At 45.7% G+C, this 16945-nt stretch overlaps 1 protein-coding gene across 1 annotated transcript in view; it reads right to left on the bottom strand.

Annotated features, from left to right (window-relative positions):
• The window catches only part of LOC125745104 (inactive dipeptidyl peptidase 10), a 41158-nt gene that overhangs the window by 19894 nt on the left and 4319 nt on the right, over positions 1–16945 (bottom strand). The window contains exons 2-7 of the mRNA XM_049017602.1: positions 9676–9790; positions 9321–9416; positions 5805–5899; positions 5297–5368; positions 881–933; positions 107–188 (exon numbers count right to left, since the gene is read on the bottom strand). Of these exons, the coding sequence (XP_048873559.1) occupies positions 107–188; positions 881–933; positions 5297–5368; positions 5805–5899; positions 9321–9416; positions 9676–9790 (513 nt within the window). The remainder of the gene's footprint in view (positions 1–106; positions 189–880; positions 934–5296; positions 5369–5804; positions 5900–9320; positions 9417–9675; positions 9791–16945) is intronic.

Below are 16945 nucleotides of genomic sequence, written 5' to 3'. Positions count from 1 at the left end.
TTGAGAGATCAATAGCAAAACTGAAGTGGCGAATGGGTTGAGCCAATAAATAACACAAAAACCTACAGACATCAATACAAGCGCCATCAGATGGCTGCTTTCTTACCAGCTGGCTTCCTTGGGGACCCCACGCAGCGTACTGCAGCACAGACGCGTCCTTCCCAGGAGCAGCAAGCTCAACTATGTCCCTAGGACAAATATGTAACAGCAATGAATGATGCCTTGCTTTTTAAAGACTGCAGTTTCTGGGACATGTTTACCAACGGTCAATACCTGTTCCTGAGTATTAGAAAAGCGGGCATGACTCCTTACCCCTGCCAAGTCAACCAAAACGGCAATAAACATAAACAGGATGCAAATGCAACTTTTGATGGTGAATGGAAGTCAAACCATGCAAAGTGGAGCTTTCAAATGATGGTTTGTAGTTACAACTGTGCCCCCATAAACAGGCAAACATAGAAAACCCATTTGGCTGTAGGAATTTCCCCAAAGCTACCCCGCCTTCCTGGGAATGTTCTGTGCAGGGCCATTGAACCTCTGATGTAACACCCACCAATATACCTCTCCTATCTATATCAGCGGTGCCCTTAAGGGACTCCCTGCCATACCATGATTGGCTTCAGGTGGGTGGTTGGGGCACTGCACTCGTATGATGTAATAAACCTGCTGTTAACTGATCTTCGGCACAAGAAGCCATCCAGAACATGACAGGCTAGCCATGAGGGAGGTGGCAGTGCGCCACACAGCACCGGCGTTCAGATGAAGGTGCTGAGAGGCATGCATGTTCCGAATCATCAGTCCAATTCAGTCCTGTTAGTTTTCCACATGCCAAACACGGGTGGGGGGGGGGGGGGCAGGATAGCCCAGGGGCCCTACCTACCCGGTGGCCACACTGTAGATGGCATAGGAGGCTGTGAAGGACTGTGAGAATACCTGCAGGGGGGTAGAGGACAGCGCACCAGTGGGAGGGTGGTCCCTGCATGGCATACAGACACACGCACTAACACACACACACACACACACACACACACACACACACACACACACACACACACACACACACAACCTTCAGCCGAAGGACCTGCATCTCTTTCTGCAGCATGAAGACATGCCAGTACGGATCTCAAACAGCATGAACAAACTGTAAACACCCCTTTACTCACGCACACCTTTATAGACTAACCATACACAGAATATTCTGGAAGAAAGAGGACTGTGCTGACAGTGACTAAGGCAGAGCCACGGCCTGCTGCGATGGGGGAGGGTGATGAGTGCTGACGAAACCCAGGCAGGTCAAGGCAGTGGCTACTCCGCAGTCCCACAGTCCCACAGGAGAGTGGCACTGTAATAAATCACCTCAGGCTATTGTTTCCATAAGCCAGTCAAATGATTGCGGGCTGAGAAACTGAAGCATTTCTAAAATCGTTTGAGGGCGTCAGAGTCCAAATCCTCAGGTTACCTCCATCAGTTCCAGGCTCTGCGCTCAAGCAGGACACAGACACATGGGGGAGGGCATAGGTGAGCATGTCTGAGGTCCCAGCTTGGCGGTATAATTAATGTCTAGTAAACATTTTCAATACAGAGCAGTGCCTTGGCTCCCGCATGGATATGCAATTAACCACAGGATGGGAAGGCCAGCGGATGATTAATCAATGGCACATTCTTTTATCCTCACATATGACATTTATTATCTGCTCAGCAGACAATGTTATCCACTGCTACATGTGCGTTTACATTAACAAAGAGTATATTTTCACATGAATACTTGGCACAGGCTTCTCATGAAGAGCCCAGAAGCTGGTTTCCTTTACTTTAGTCCCAACTGCACTAACTTAACATCTGAAGTAGCTCATAAACCCCGTCTGTGGGAAAAAAACCCTGAGAAACTCGAGTACATGCACTGGAGTCTAAGAAGTTCAATCCAATTTCAAGTCTGTCTCTAATTCATCAAATGGGTTTGTAGCTACATAATCCACTGCATACCAATCAGCGCTGGTGAGTACAATTGGTGCTAGGAGTTTGTGCTCCAAATAAAGATGGAAAAGGCGACACAGGGGCAATTAGCAGGTGAGGGGTTGGGGTGAGGAGATTTCAGAACTGCAGGACATTTGGCTGTCCTTGCAGGGCTGACAATTTACTCGCTTCTCTAACGTGGGAGATTAATGAGGATGCCTGAGGTTAGAGGATGAAGTGTGTCTCCAACTCCCCACAGGGAGATGGCAGAGAAATTAGGAGGACGGAGGGATGGAGACTCTCTCCTCCAACCCAAATGAAGCTGTCTGTTACCGAATAGATGTCTCATCTAGGTGGGAATGGAGGCCTTAAGGGATTAAGATGGTACAGAATCTTGATTGTGGGATCAAGCAGTTACCCTGTCACAGCGTGTTTCTGTGCTCCTGCAGACCATGTTGTTCCTGACTGTGCTCTTGCAGACCGTGTTGTTCCTGTATGTATATGTTCTTAATCTGAGGGCTATTGGACAGATGTTATGAGAGCTATAGCGTGTATCCACAAATTCAGTTTTATTTCTGCTGCCTTGTCCCCCCCCCACCCCCACTAAAGACCCTTATAAATCATAACATAATAAACACACAGATACTCCTCACCTTGCAACATGTGACTTATGACTGATATTTAGGAACATCATCCCACTCACCTAAACATTAATCTTAAAAAAAATTACATTCAAGTCACAACAGTCAGTCGTTAAGCATAACATTAGGAAGTCGGCACATGGTAGAATTAGATATGCAAACATGCTGTCCGCAGTGCTTATTTCTGTGTTTTTGATACTGTACCATCCGGACTCTGTTTTGGACAATGAGCCCTATGCCGTCACATGCTGAGTCCAAGGAGAATTAATCCCCCCACCTGCTTGACAAGTTCTATCGTCCCGCCTCAGCCCGGGTGATATAATCTTACATCAAACATTGCACACAGTGTAGAAGCAGCTCACTGCAAATAAGGCTGGAGGAGGCTGCGTTAAAGCCTTGGAAGTCTAAGCCAACTTGTTTCCAAATGTAGCCTGGTAACCTAAGTATGTCTCCAAACAAGTCATACATAACATGCCACATCAAGGATCATTAAGCACCGGAACACCAAACGAAACACGCTTATGAAATGAACGCTGCAGAATGATAGGATCAAATGCAAACGCATATCTGAAGGCCGCAGAACTGAACGAGAGGTAGAAGTTAACAACCCAGCAGGTAGCAGCGCAGGAGACACAGGCTTCGGGCCATGCCGCCTCGTGGGCTGTTGTCGTCATGTACACTTTGTTTAATTAGCTCTCTAAGCTTTGTCTAGAGGCCTGAGGCGTGGGCCCAGAACTTATTGCGAGGGGCATCTTTCTGGAGCTGCGGCAAGGCAGATGGAGTCTGCTGAGACAACGTATTGAGATAGTGATGAATTTGCATTTCCCACAGAACTGTCCATGCACAATTAAAATGTTACTCTTCCACTTAGTCTTGCTGAAATACCTTTTTTTGTATATAGTTCCATATAGTATTTTGGCATACCGTAATTGGACACTTAAAGTGGTTCAGTAGCAAATACTGCTGTAAACACGACTTAAGCGCAGGAGAACAAGGCTTCATGCAGCTCTGCAGATCCATATCTTCAGAAATGCAAGGTATAATTCCCCATTGCATTGCCACCCAGCAATATCTCTACTTCTCTCTAATTTTAGCTTTTTTAAATTCCTTCATTCTTCTACACTCACTTGCCTTTCCCTCTTTTAATACCCTCCCAAAGCCTCACAGAAATAGACATACACAATTGCACGTACCACCTTCATTTAAGCAACGGCAAGACGTTTCCTGTCACGGGTTCCTTCCTTTTCCCTCCTGCTCTTTTCTTTGTGCACCTATTGGCCAAAACCCAGGATCCTCCGTGTTTTTAATGTGAACCTCCAAAGCAATACTCTGCCCACGCTCTCCCCTCCTGTGGGGCTGTTTGTTTGAGTCAATGTGCCATTGAATATACATGGCGATCTGAGGGCACCGGATGCACATCGCATTTTATTGTTCTTCCCTGCACATTTGCTGTTTTAGAAACCCCCTGCCCCACTGAATGAGAGAGCCAGCATAGACTGCTTAAGTCAGCACAAAATCCCTGCTGAGAGGGAAAACAATGGAATACGGTCAGAGAGATAAGAGCCAGTAAAGGCATCTATTACAGACAAACATGGGGACAGTCTGTTACGAGCCTGTAATTCCCATGTATTCCACTGACACCCTGAAGGACAGACACACGACACAGATACACAGAGAACATCACAGCAGCGATTAAGTGTACATTCTGCCAGAAAACCTCCATCTATATGTACTCAGGTAAACAGCATTTTTAAGGTACACAGAAAATGTAGACACTCTGCAAACACAAAACAGCCAAAGGCATTTGTCCAACTGCGTCTCGGACGACATTTTAATGCAAGATAAGAAGTGGGAGAGCAGGAACCAGAGCTATCAGAGACAAAGAAATCTGGCAAAGCTTGAGACGCGTGTACAGGTACAGCTGTAAGCTTAAAACACTAACAGTCTATCTCAGCAGCGCATGCGCATAATGTAAAACTCAAGGATCTGCTAAATATATGTGCTGCTTTAATAAGCCAATGCTCCACTGTTTTATTGCTTTTTAAAATCTATTTTTCATAACCCCGATTACACTCTTATTTTTTATTTTTTTGGGAAAGAGGGGGGTATTTATTAAGTGTGGGGTTATTTACAGACAGGGTGGGTCAGGGGGTCAGGACAAGCACAGCAGGTGATAAACAGAAATTTCTGCACTCCCTCTGTGCCTCTCCTGGTCCAGTGGAGAGCCTGAAGATTGCACACTTGTCAGGAGATCCCTTTATAAGGCGGAGCAAAATACACCATAGAGATTTCATCAGTCCAGCTGTAAATTCCCTCTGGCTGGATACCCATCTCATTCTGTCTGAGTCCCCCACCCACCCCCCCTGAATATTCACATCCCCACATATCTTCCCAGCAATTCAGCTGCTCCAGGACTGCTGCAGCAATACTTCCTGTTGTCTCAGAGGGGGCAACTGCCCATTATATGGGGGGGGGGGGCTACAGCCTTAATATTCTCGCAGGTTGCCTTGTGCCTGTGAATGCGCGAGCTCACATCGAACGCGCCTCTAGGAGACGCCAGCGAGTGACAGGCGGCGTATGAGTCGTAGCCCCTTTTCTTGAGGCGGGGGGTACCCAACGTCTCTGTGCAAGGGATCAGGGGCTGTACGTCGCATCGTTTGGTGCTCGTGCACCCGCACTGCGCATTGCAGATGAAGACTCACCTGCCGGATTTTATACGCCAGCAAGACGAACCTCTGGTCAGCTGAAACCTGGAACTTTGTGGCCTTCAGGTCCTTTGGGGAAAACAAGACAAGAAAAGGCAGGTGCCCCATCTTCCAAAACTCAGTGTAAGGATAAAACATCCCATAAAAATTCATAACCAACACTGATACATGATGTGAGACATTTGAGCGGGCGGGGGGAAGGAGGTGGGGTTGGCTGTGAGGAAACTGCTTTTCGCTCTGACAAGCAGCCTTGCACAGCAACAAGGCAATGACCCACTTAAGTGTGTCAGTGTAGTGTGGGGGCTGTTTCCCCATGTCTCTGAAACCACACAGATGGATCCGATTTGAGGAGCCAGAATTTTCATAGGGAAATGCATTAGCCAAATAGCCACGGTCTATGAGGAGTGAACTCCTTTTTAATGAATGAGAAGCCCTGCGTCACTTATGAGCCCCATAGATATGGAGACCTGCTCACGCTTTGCCTGCTTCATCATGACTGACTCACAAAAGTGCTGTTGTCAAGCAGCATGGCCGTCTGGTTGGTGCGGAGGTCATGTTTGATCACGTGACCCTCCCTGCTGCAAAGCACCACCTCGTCCTCTGTGGAAGAAGACAGCTCTGGTCACTTTACAGCATTGTCACATGACAAACTTTTCCCTAATAAGAGAAACATGAAATTTTACTGAAAGCTTCCTAGAATTGGGTGACTCCTTTTTAACAGTGCGGTATATGATTAATCTTAGTATCTTTTATATATGTGTACACCTTAAAGAATGGGAATGAAATGAGAGGTTTTTCCCCTCAGTGAATATTTTATTTGACATCTAGGTTTTAAGTTTAATTCAATCCTATTCCTTTAAAATTCAATCGTTTTTGAAACACATGTCAGTGGTTTTCCTTTCAGCCATTTTCACTATTGCTATTATTATGCTCAGTGTAACTATTGTATTTTTTGAGCATCATAACACAGGCAGAAAGTAATGATGGTGCGAATGTTGCTCAATCGGCAGATTTAGTAAGTGCATTTCCTAGAGAAGACAGTTAGCAGAAAGTTGTTAGAGAATATATTGCTTATATTCTAGTATCTCTGTGGGTAACGGGATGGCTTCTTGCCCCAGAGGAATCCCATCTGGTTCCTGTGGAGTTTCTCCCTTCATCTAAAAATACAATTTAGTAGGACTATGCCCTCTGCTTCCTAGGAAGTACTACGTGTTTTGCTTCAACTCTGTTACAAAACAACGAATCTTTCTTTGAAAAAGTAATACTCGGTTGACTTACCATTATCTGAATGTTCACATGAGTAGCTGGCACATATTTAAGATATGAAATTTTCTTGAGTCTTTTTGTCTGGTTTCACATTTGCATTGTGTCTCATTAAGCAGTGAAAAGATGTTGCTCTTACGCTCGACCGTTTGAATCAGTGTGCTTGCGAAGAAACAGGCTGATGCAGAAGAGAAATACAAAATACTGATCCTTATACTGCTACTTTGCTTGGTGGCTATAATGTTGCAGTTTATTTTGATGTGTGTTTTCCCATCTCTGCTCTTACCAACCTGAAGAGGAAAATGGTAGAATGAGCAAGTGTCGGTCAAACTAACATGGATATTTTCAAACACTCAGTTTAAACCTCCTGTCTCATTTGTCTCTAACATTTCCAATACCAAAAAGCAAACAATGTTTACTTGGGTGTCATTTTAACCCAGTGTACATTACATCTGAGGCTGGAAAGGCTAGGGTCTTTGTCAGTGATGGAGTGTGCAGCTGTCGTACAGCCAGAACAGAGTACCTGAATTTCAATGTCTTCAGTGACAACGCGGCTCTCCTGGACATCCTAAATGTACTTCTTGCATAACAGGATAGGTCCTCCACTTGAAACCACTGGAAACACCTTCTAAGTACAGATATTTCAACCTGAGACCTGATGCCTTGCGCCACATCTTTCATCCTAAATCCTATATGCAAAATGAGTATTTATGAGTAATTTAGGTTTTTCCTACTTTTGTGTAGATTTGAAAATCATTTGGTTGGGACAGCAAACTTAATCACATGACCCAGTGAGGGCCGGGGCCAAGCTGGTTTTTCAGGAGGTGTGGTTTCACTTTTAGGGGTTACGGCTATTAGGCAAGGACAGGGTCAATAGGGGGGAGCGCGGGAAAACAAGGGCACCTTTTTAGCAAGGTGGAGAAAAAGTAGGATGTAAAAACCTAAATAGCAATCAGGACTGGGGGTGGAGTCAAGTCAGTCTTACTAGGGACTATAAAGGGACGGTGGGACGAATCAACGTGCGTCACCTAACGCTTCCCCCCCAGAATATGTTTACCTCCCATTTCTCACAGTGGAGCAGCTAAATTCCTTAATCGACTGCTTACTAGAATTTTTTATTGTAGTTTCTGATGAATTTCTTTTTTCACAGTGGAGGAATATTGAGTATTTCTCTTTAGCATTTATGAGCTTCATTTTCAAAGACATATCTCGGCTGACATCATACAGACTGCACAACTAGTAAGCTGAATAATTATGCTTGCCCTTGCAAATATGTTAGCGACTGTTTTGGTTATAGATGTGACGTCAGCGATGGAGTGTTTAGCTGTTCAGCCAGCGGAATACAGCACCTAAGGCTCGATATTAACAGCTTTAGATTTTTTGTGTAGCATATACTGTATTCATGAAAAGAGAGCATACACAAACTCCGTACAATGTCTGGATGTTTGCTTGTTATTATAGCTTTTCTGGGACCTTTTCCCTGTTTTCCACCACAGCTTGGTGGGTCTAAAACCTCTCTGCTGTCTGTACCTGCCAGAAGCCTTCAAGAGCAGAGTGTTTGTATTTCTCTGATGCGGCCTCTCGTCAGCCAACAGCCACAAGTCACACTGTGGGCTGGAACCAACCGTACAAGCAGTATCTATCACCAGATTGCAGCCAAATAATGTCACCCAGAGGTCTTATGCCATGGTCAACAAGATCTCCTGGCAAGCAGTAATCCTGTATTTTTTGGTGGAAGATGGGGGCGAGCAAATGCGGGGCTGCATTTGTTCAATCAACAAAATGATCTGTATCCATATCTGGGCTTAATATAAGAGGTGGGTGTTGTTTAACCTGGAAATGTGCAATTTTGTGGATGTTCCCATATTAAAAAGTTAAAAGTATAAATGCATATAACTTGCATTTCTTGTACATTGACTGTATACGTTTAGTATGTTGCACCAAAAACACACATACAGTCCATATGCGGCCAAAAATGTGACCACCAGCATCATCAAGATCATATATCATACACATTTAGGAACCATAAAGTAGGCATGGGTGGTAATACAGTATGGAACAGTATTTTTGTTCGGTGAATTTTATCATGAGGCACCAAGATACCGTTATACTGTAGCATTTCATCACCAACTTACCAAAATTGCGTTCCTTTGGAAGAAATTGCATACTGCAGTATAATGAATGGACAGTATGTAAAAGTAGATACCTCCCAAGTCTGGTGGAGAGTGTTTTTTTTTTTTCATGGGATTTTCCAATGTATGCCAGATATGTTGTGAAATAACTGGGACCAAGAGATTTTAACACACACAGTACAACAAAACAGAACAGAGCTTACACATATGATGCAGTGATTTTGCATGTAATGCAGATCTAACACTCTCAGGAAGACTTTCTCCTTCTCACACACTTGTGAGACTGGTGTCTAGAGAATATCTTGTAATTAAGGGTTATATGGGAGGGACAGTATGTGTAGCAGCTAATGAGCATCACTGCAACACTTAAATCCGATGAACAAATGGAAGAAGAGGCTGAAGACGGATATGGATATTCCTCAATAATGATCTGATGCCAATTGGCTTGGAAAGGAAACATTCATACTGGATACTCATTTCAACTGGATATTCAGCTCATCCCTAGTGGAAGACTACTGCAATAGCACTCATATAATAATTGTGCATATCCCTTCCAGAAAACCGACAAATGCAGGAAAAACTCAAATGTGGACTGATCAATGCTAGCTGACGATTAGAGCTCTCACCATTCAGCCAGGTCACACAGGGATCATGGGTCTTGAACTTATCACTCTCGAGGTCTTCCACAGTGAAATGGGATTGTTGTAAGAGATGAGACTCATCTGCAGTGGAAGAAGACAGATGGATTAGCTGTAAAACTCCCCAAAAACGACTCACGTTTAGCTAAAACTACCAGGAAGGCAGCCAGGCCTCCATCCACAGGCCAAAATAAATGTTTTTTTTTTTGTTTTTTTGTTTTTTTACATTCACCATATGCCTGATTGTGGATTTGCTTTCTTCCTGGTGTGCAGCAAAGCTAAACGTCCTTTGCCTTCTGTCCCCGCCTTCGTTCTGCTCTCCTCCCGTCTCTCTTGGTCTTACCCGGTGTGAGAAGCATTATGGAGAGGGTGACCAGCGACAGGACAGCCAGGATGACGACCATGGCGATCCCAATGCCCTTCCAGTTGCGTGGGGGGCCCCCCATACTGCCCAGATCCTGCCCAGAGAGACAACATGAGGTATCAGAAACCCTGTCGCAGCTAATCTGAGCCCAATGGGGAGGCTCGCTTGTAAGGGCTCTGACAAGCCCACCTGGGAGGCCGGGCACGGGGGAATGTGAGAGTGATGACTAACTCACAGTGCTCTTCCTTTAAAGTGGGGTGGGTGAGGGGGGGGGAGACTGGGGGAGTCTTCCAGCCACAGAATTGGATATTACAGTATTAATTATAGGGTGGCACAGTGGTGCAGTGGTTAGTACTGTCGCTTCACTCCTCTGGGACTTGGGTTTGAGTCTCTGCCTGGGTTCCATGTTTGTGGAGTTTGCATGTCCTCCAGCATTGTCGTGGAGTTTCCTCTGGTTTTCTCCCCCAAAAGTCTGCAAATATGCTGATTGGATTTACCGAATTCACTGTAGGTGTGTGTGACTGGTGTGAGTGTGCCCTGGTGTGGTGTGTGAGTGTGCCCTGTGATTGGTTAGGGTCCCATCCTGGGTTTTTCCCTGCCCATAGGCTCCAGACCCCCATGATCCTGAATAGGACAAGCAGATACCAAAAATGGATGGATATTATATGTTATTATCTATATATTTTTTCCTATCACTGCCCCATTTCACCTGGTAAAAGATTTAACGGGCCATCAATGAAGAGGCATAATAAACCTCAAAAATCTAAGCATACTGCATTACAGAAGTGCAGGAATGATCTGTTATGCCAAGCAATGGCAATTCTGGATAATCAAACAAGTCATACCAGAAAGAAAAGATTCTTTTTTAAATATTTTTTTCAGTTGAGTGTAGCATCAGAGAAATATCAGAGAGATGTCAGTTTGAGGGGAAAAAATGTATGGCTTTGCGCATAGAGGCCGGGGAGCTTGGAACTCTGAATTAGCTCGCTGTCAGCAATGCCGCTGACAAAGCAGTGAGCCTCCAACATTAGTCAGCATCAGCACACATCAGACTTCCTCAGAGGTGGTGCGAAACACATTCTTCATTACCTCCACCTCCTGCAGTTGTAGATCACCCCGCCTTCACCTCCCCTGTAAGGGCAGGGAACCCATCCATCTGGCTAGACACTCGTGGGATGTCCTGCCAAGCACCTGCTCCCTCATTAGCATCATCGTTTCCAAAGCTTGCAGACACATGCACTGCAAGGGACTGTACCTCGCACACCCCCGCAGATCACTCACTCCCCATATGGGGACACACACCCACATGCTCATGCTAGATGTTATAGTGAACTCCAAAGCCAAGTGTGCACACACACACACACACACAACCACATATATGTGCAGAAATATACATATCCTGCTTAGCTGTGACAATAAAGCACGCCCACGGTATGGATGCATACTGTACACGTGTACGGCTGGCCTGCAGCGCTGAAACGCTACACACTGACGTGTGTAAAAACACAAACATGCACTGCGGCTCACATCTCCACAGGGTACATGCTTCTCTGTGGAAAGTGGCAGGAACAGTAAGGCCTGGAAAACTGCCTCATCCAGCATCTGAACGAAAATAAGCTACAGGAAGCTTACAGGAAGGGATACTGCAACCCTCCTATGTGCACCATGACTGACCACCAGTGTTTCCCAATCCGGTCATCAGGGACCCGCAGACAGTCCTACTTGGAGCTTGGAGAGAACAAAAACGTGGACTGGCTGGGGTTCCCTAATGACCGGATTGGTAAACACTGCTTTAGGGCAGGGGCAGGCAATCTTACCCAGAAAGCGTCGTTGTCTATTCAGGTTTTTGCTGTAACTCCCTAATTAGACTGGCAGAGTCCTAACACCTCAATCTTTAGGTCAGCTGTTCAAACTTATCCCAAAAACCTGCATACACACCAGCCCTTTGCAGATAGGATCGCCCACCCCTACTTTAGGGGATTGATGTGCAGGTCAGGGCAGCTCCTGAGTGCATCAGTAGCAGCTTTTCTGCAGTAGACTCCCAACCGTCAGATAAGGCATGAGGTGGCCACTTTGCTGTACTTATTCTTCAGTGCCGCCGTACCACAACCTGAGCGGGAAGCAAAGCGCTGGCATGTAGGGGCGGCTAAACTGGCTGAAGCGAAACTGCCACGCAGACCCCGACTGATGGGGCAGCAGAGAAAATGTGGGGAATTCTTGCTGTGACAGGCACAGGTGGCAAAATTATACTGCGAACATGCTGGAGGAAATTAGGAAATTGCAGCAACAGCATATTCACAGCGAAAAACGGAGGGATAAACATCGAGAGGGCTGGAAGGGAAGAGGTGGGGGCGTGGAGTGATGCTGAGCAAGTGATGGGAGGCAGGTAGACAGGCGGCTCCCCCTCCCCCCTTGGCTGCTACGATTTATCCTGCCACTCCACTGCTCTTAATTCTTTGGAAAACTGTCCGTCATTTTGAAAAGGGACGCCTCTGTGCTACATTTCACTTTAAAGTTGTCCAGCAAAAAATGTTAAAACACTGATTGCCCAAGTGATGGCTTGTCAGGAAGTCATGTGAGCGGCAGCCACGGTTTTCACTTTAATAGCCCATCTCAGCCTCAGACTTTAGCGGTTTACTTTGAGGATGTTATAAAGTACATTCTGAGGAACAGCTCCACAGGGAGTCGTCAGTGAATCGACATAGCCGGGCTGCCCTCTTATCCATGGAGAGAAGGCAAAGGTGTCCTTCCGTTGTGTGTTTTTTTTCTTCTTTTTCTTTACCCTCCTGTCACTCAATAAGATGTCTCCCATCCAGAAAGCTCTTTACAAGCAGTGCACAGCTTCCACCACAGTGCGCAGCTCAGCAGGCTGCTGCAGCCACCACTGGCTGTGCTATTTTTTATTTGACTTTTTTAAATCCCTACGTTCTCCCCGCAATTACAATATGTAGAGCAAAACATGGAATGAGATCCCGCAGGAGGGGGCATTGCAGCACTTCAGGTTGCATTGTCCCGACCACGCTTCCAATTAAAGGCAGTGCCGTTTTGCGAAAGGGGCGTGTGGGAGAGGAGACCGCAGCGCAAAGGACAGGGATGACAGGAAGCGCAGCGGGTGCGTGCAGACAGAGGCACGAAGCAGGAAGCGGCTGCCTGCCGACTCACAGCCAGTATATGGGCGCCGTTCGGTTTCCTGCAAGGCCCGACCGCCCACGCCAATCAGGACCATGACACAGTGAAAGCCTCTGCAGATACAGCCCCCCTCCTTCAGAAGGTGTATAGTCTGGGGTGGCACAGGGCTGGGGAGGGCACTGCAGAAGAGCTGTATGAGGCGATGACCTCATGTGGAAGGCCCCTTAGGAAAGTTTAGATGTTGCTTATAAGGTACTGGGGGGCAGTGTCTGTGATTAGATGGCTGCCGGTTCGAGCCCAACCTCTGCACATCTGTGGGTCCTAGAGTGAGGCTCTTAACCCCCAACTCCTTGGGAGCTGCTATGGGTGGCTGCCCATCACGGCCAAGCTTGCTCTTAGGGGAGCGCAAGATGGGGGAGGTGAAAAGAGAATTTCCTCAGATCAATAAAGTATCTTTTAATAATAATAATATTGCAAAAGATCCAAATTCTCTTTTACTTTTAGAAAATTTAGGGAAGTTTTTTTTTTATTATTTTCCCTTTATTGAAGCATGATTACTGGTGTGTAGGAATCCTTCCACTTCTGCATGAGACACCGATGCATAAACGAGGTGTAGCGACCTGTCTGCTGGCAGCTTGGGGGCCCCTGGGACAGGTCAGAGACGCCACCGCCTGTAGCTCTGGGACGGCTCAAGTCATCTGCGAGAGCAGATCAATACGAGGGCAGCCACATCACAATAGGGGAAGCAATTAATATTATGAGCACATCAGGTGGCGGAGGAAAAGTATTACAACAGATATGCCTTTGAGGTACACTGCTCCGCAAGGCTTAACGCCTTGTAGGATAAGGCTTTTCTAAATCACTCTCTCCATGAACAAAGTACAGAATGTCTTCATGGAGGTTTAGAAGTGTCTCTGCATTACAATTTTCAAATATTAACAATTCTATCCATTTAATGATGCAGAAGAGAGCATAGGGACAATTCTCAGATACCATAATCACTTTGCTTCCTATGCACAGGAGTCGATTTTGTATGGATTTAGGTTTCTGCCATTAAACCTATTCGCAAATTAGACTCCAGAGATCCATCTTGCTTGCAACCACAAAACCGGCACGAGCACATTGCCGAGGGAAGAGTCACAGAACCAGCAAAAGCCACCAAAGAGATGGGATTGATTTGCGTTTATAACCCATTTTGAAGAATTTGTGGGTATTTTTTTTTATTTTTGATGCCCTGTCATTTAGCATGATGGAAAAACAGGAGGATAACAGTCCTCCTTCTCTATGGCAGATTTGCATCCTTTTTAATGGGTTATGGAAATTGTCAGCACAAAAGTATGTGGGTGGTAGGGGGCGCAGTGACTGGGGAATGCCAAAAGACTGTCGGCTAACTCGGCAGTAGAAAAAAACCCAAAAACGCAGTGAAACGTAACGCTATGGAGGCACCTAAGGCACTTAGCACTGAGACATCAAGGCAACTAGTCAGAATCTGCATATGGAGGTTAATGTGTACTGACAAGTATTTGCTTCTCAGAAGAAAAAGACGATTTTCCTTGAGATGTTCTGCCGAAGTTTTTCCAAAAGTAAGTTTTGGAGGGGGGGGGGGGGGGGTATGCTTGATCTTAGCTTCAATCCAAAAACCCCTGTAAATGATGGCAAAACTGGGGCTGCTCAGTCAGAAAAGTCCTGCGGCAGTAGGTCCATCTAACGTGAGGGCAGTTACTGATCAACATGCACAAGGGCTAGTTATCCAGGCCTCTCCATCTGTTATTAGTGTGTCTGTTCCATAAACTCCTCCCCGCCTGGAGAAACATTAATATAACCATCTTATAATTACAATCAACTTGGCCCTTTAATCTGGAAGATGACAATTTTCATTAATGAGATCTGTAAGATCAGGTGTCTGTGTATTTGGTAAATGGAGTAAATAGAAAAAAACTGAAGATTAATCCTACTTTAAATCAATGATGAACTGATGCACCTCCAATAGGGTTATAGGACATATTGTATGCATATTCGAGTGTGTGAACTGTGCAGACTAGCCAACGAAATGTGATTGGACCATCTGTAAGGGCAAGGCTCGCTGTGGGTGATGGAACCAGCCGTAAGTGTTAATGCGCATGTATGAGCGTGTGTGTAGTGCTGTACTGCGCCTTCTTCTGTCTCAGCATTCTCACAAACCGAACCATCTGCTCGAGCTGGCCAGGCCGCTGGTCAAAGAGGTGAGCGCTGCTCCAGAAAGCCATCTCTACGAGCAGCACGCTGCCAACACCCGCGTCTCCCAGAATGCCAAGCATGTGAAAGCGTACCCATGTCTCACTGCGCACACAGAGGTAGCCCTAGCTAGCAGCACTGTTCACACCTTAGTAAACATTGTATGTTGCCTATGAAAATGTTAAATCACTGTCTCACCACCCATGGTGCATTCAGGAAAAAAAAAGTCTGTGATGCAGAATTGCACAAGTTAGTTACACTGCAATCCGCAGAATATATTAAAAGTGACTCGCAATACCTTAGCTGCCAAAAAGTGCCAAAAAATGGTATTTTCCTTCGTAACTTAGGGTCACACTTATTAACAACAGAATTATTAAACAGAGCACATTCCAAGGACGTGAGGGCAGTTCCAACTTCAACAGCAGAATTGCTTGTGAGGTCAATTCCTTTGCTATATAACTCCAAAATGAACAGCCAAGAGGTGCAGGTAAGAAATACCAGTGGGACTGTTTTTTTTTTGCCCCAGCTGGGGTAAATCAGTGAATTCCTATTCAGTTTGCGAGGCCTACACTATGGAGAGGGTTGGATGTGCGGAGAGGCAGTTAGAGGCAGATACTCACTTGCAGGATGAAAAATCAAAGCCACTTGATACAGTGAGTTCATAGGGTGCTCCAAACAGTAACGGATGTCATGAACATTATTAAGCAGAAGCATATGGCTGCCTACTGACTGCTGTTATGGCATCACTCTTTGCAGAGGGAATTACTGTCCTTAAAGGGCAGCTCAGATGGATGGCTTCTTTCTCCCTGTGTGATGCTGCACCAGAAATATAAGCAACGTCACTGACAGAAAAAAAGAATAATGAATGAACAAACTAGGAATATAAAGCCAAACAATTAAGAAACAGAGACTGAGTTATATTTGACCAAATAGCTGAATTTAATAATAAAAAAAAAGAGAATTTAAGTGGAACATTAACTTTATAACACGAGTAGACACTAGATGGTTTGGGTGCTACACATCCCCTGTGGTCAGCAAATAATTTAATTATCAAATTAGTAGTCACACAGGAAAAAGGAAGCCAGCTACACAATAACATGGTCCAACTCCACTTTTACACGCCAACAATCAAAATTTCCTGCAACCCCAATATACTATCGGAGGCTTTCATTAGAGGAAGGGCATTCCATTTTATTGGTAAAACCCAGCCCTATTGTTATAAAGCCAAGTGTCCTATTAAACTTGTGTGGGAAATCAGGGTTATATGTTTCGTTGGATCCTCTAATGATGGCCCTCTCCTAGGTGACTGTCACCCGTCCCTTACGTTATGCGATCGTCCTGTACTGGAATATAACATGGTGCGTCCTGTATTGAATCGTGACGTGATTTGTCCCTTATTTTCCAGGGTCCGATCTAGTGTAGCATGTCTCATTTCCAAGACCGCTGGTGAAACATAAGAAGTCTAAAGGAGAGATAATATCCGTGGGTCAGCCCTGTCCCTGGTGACGAATACAAGGCAAATTGTACATCTAATGAACAGGTGACAGAATGCAACAGCTCAATTCCTTATACCTCAGACTTTCCCTGAGGCAGACATGGTGTATTCTTCCATCCATCCATCCATCCATTTTCCAAACTGCTTATCCTATTGGGTCGCGGGGGGTCCAGAGCCCATCCTGGAAGCAATGGGCACGAGGCAGGGAACAACCCAGGATGGGGGGCCAGCCCATCGCAGGGCACAAACACCCACCATTCACTCACACATGCACATCTATGGGCAATTTTAGCGACTCCAATTAGCCTCAGCATGTTTTTGGACTGTGGGGGGAAACCGGAGTACCCGGAGGAAACCCCACGACGACATGGGGAGAACATGCAAACTCCACACACATGTGACCCAGGCGGA

The sequence above is a fragment of the Brienomyrus brachyistius genome, chromosome 6 (genome assembly GCF_023856365.1).
Source record: "Brienomyrus brachyistius isolate T26 chromosome 6, BBRACH_0.4, whole genome shotgun sequence".
NCBI classification, from domain to species: Eukaryota; Metazoa; Chordata; class Actinopteri; order Osteoglossiformes; family Mormyridae; genus Brienomyrus; species Brienomyrus brachyistius.
This window is presented reverse-complemented; position numbering and strand designations above follow the sequence as displayed.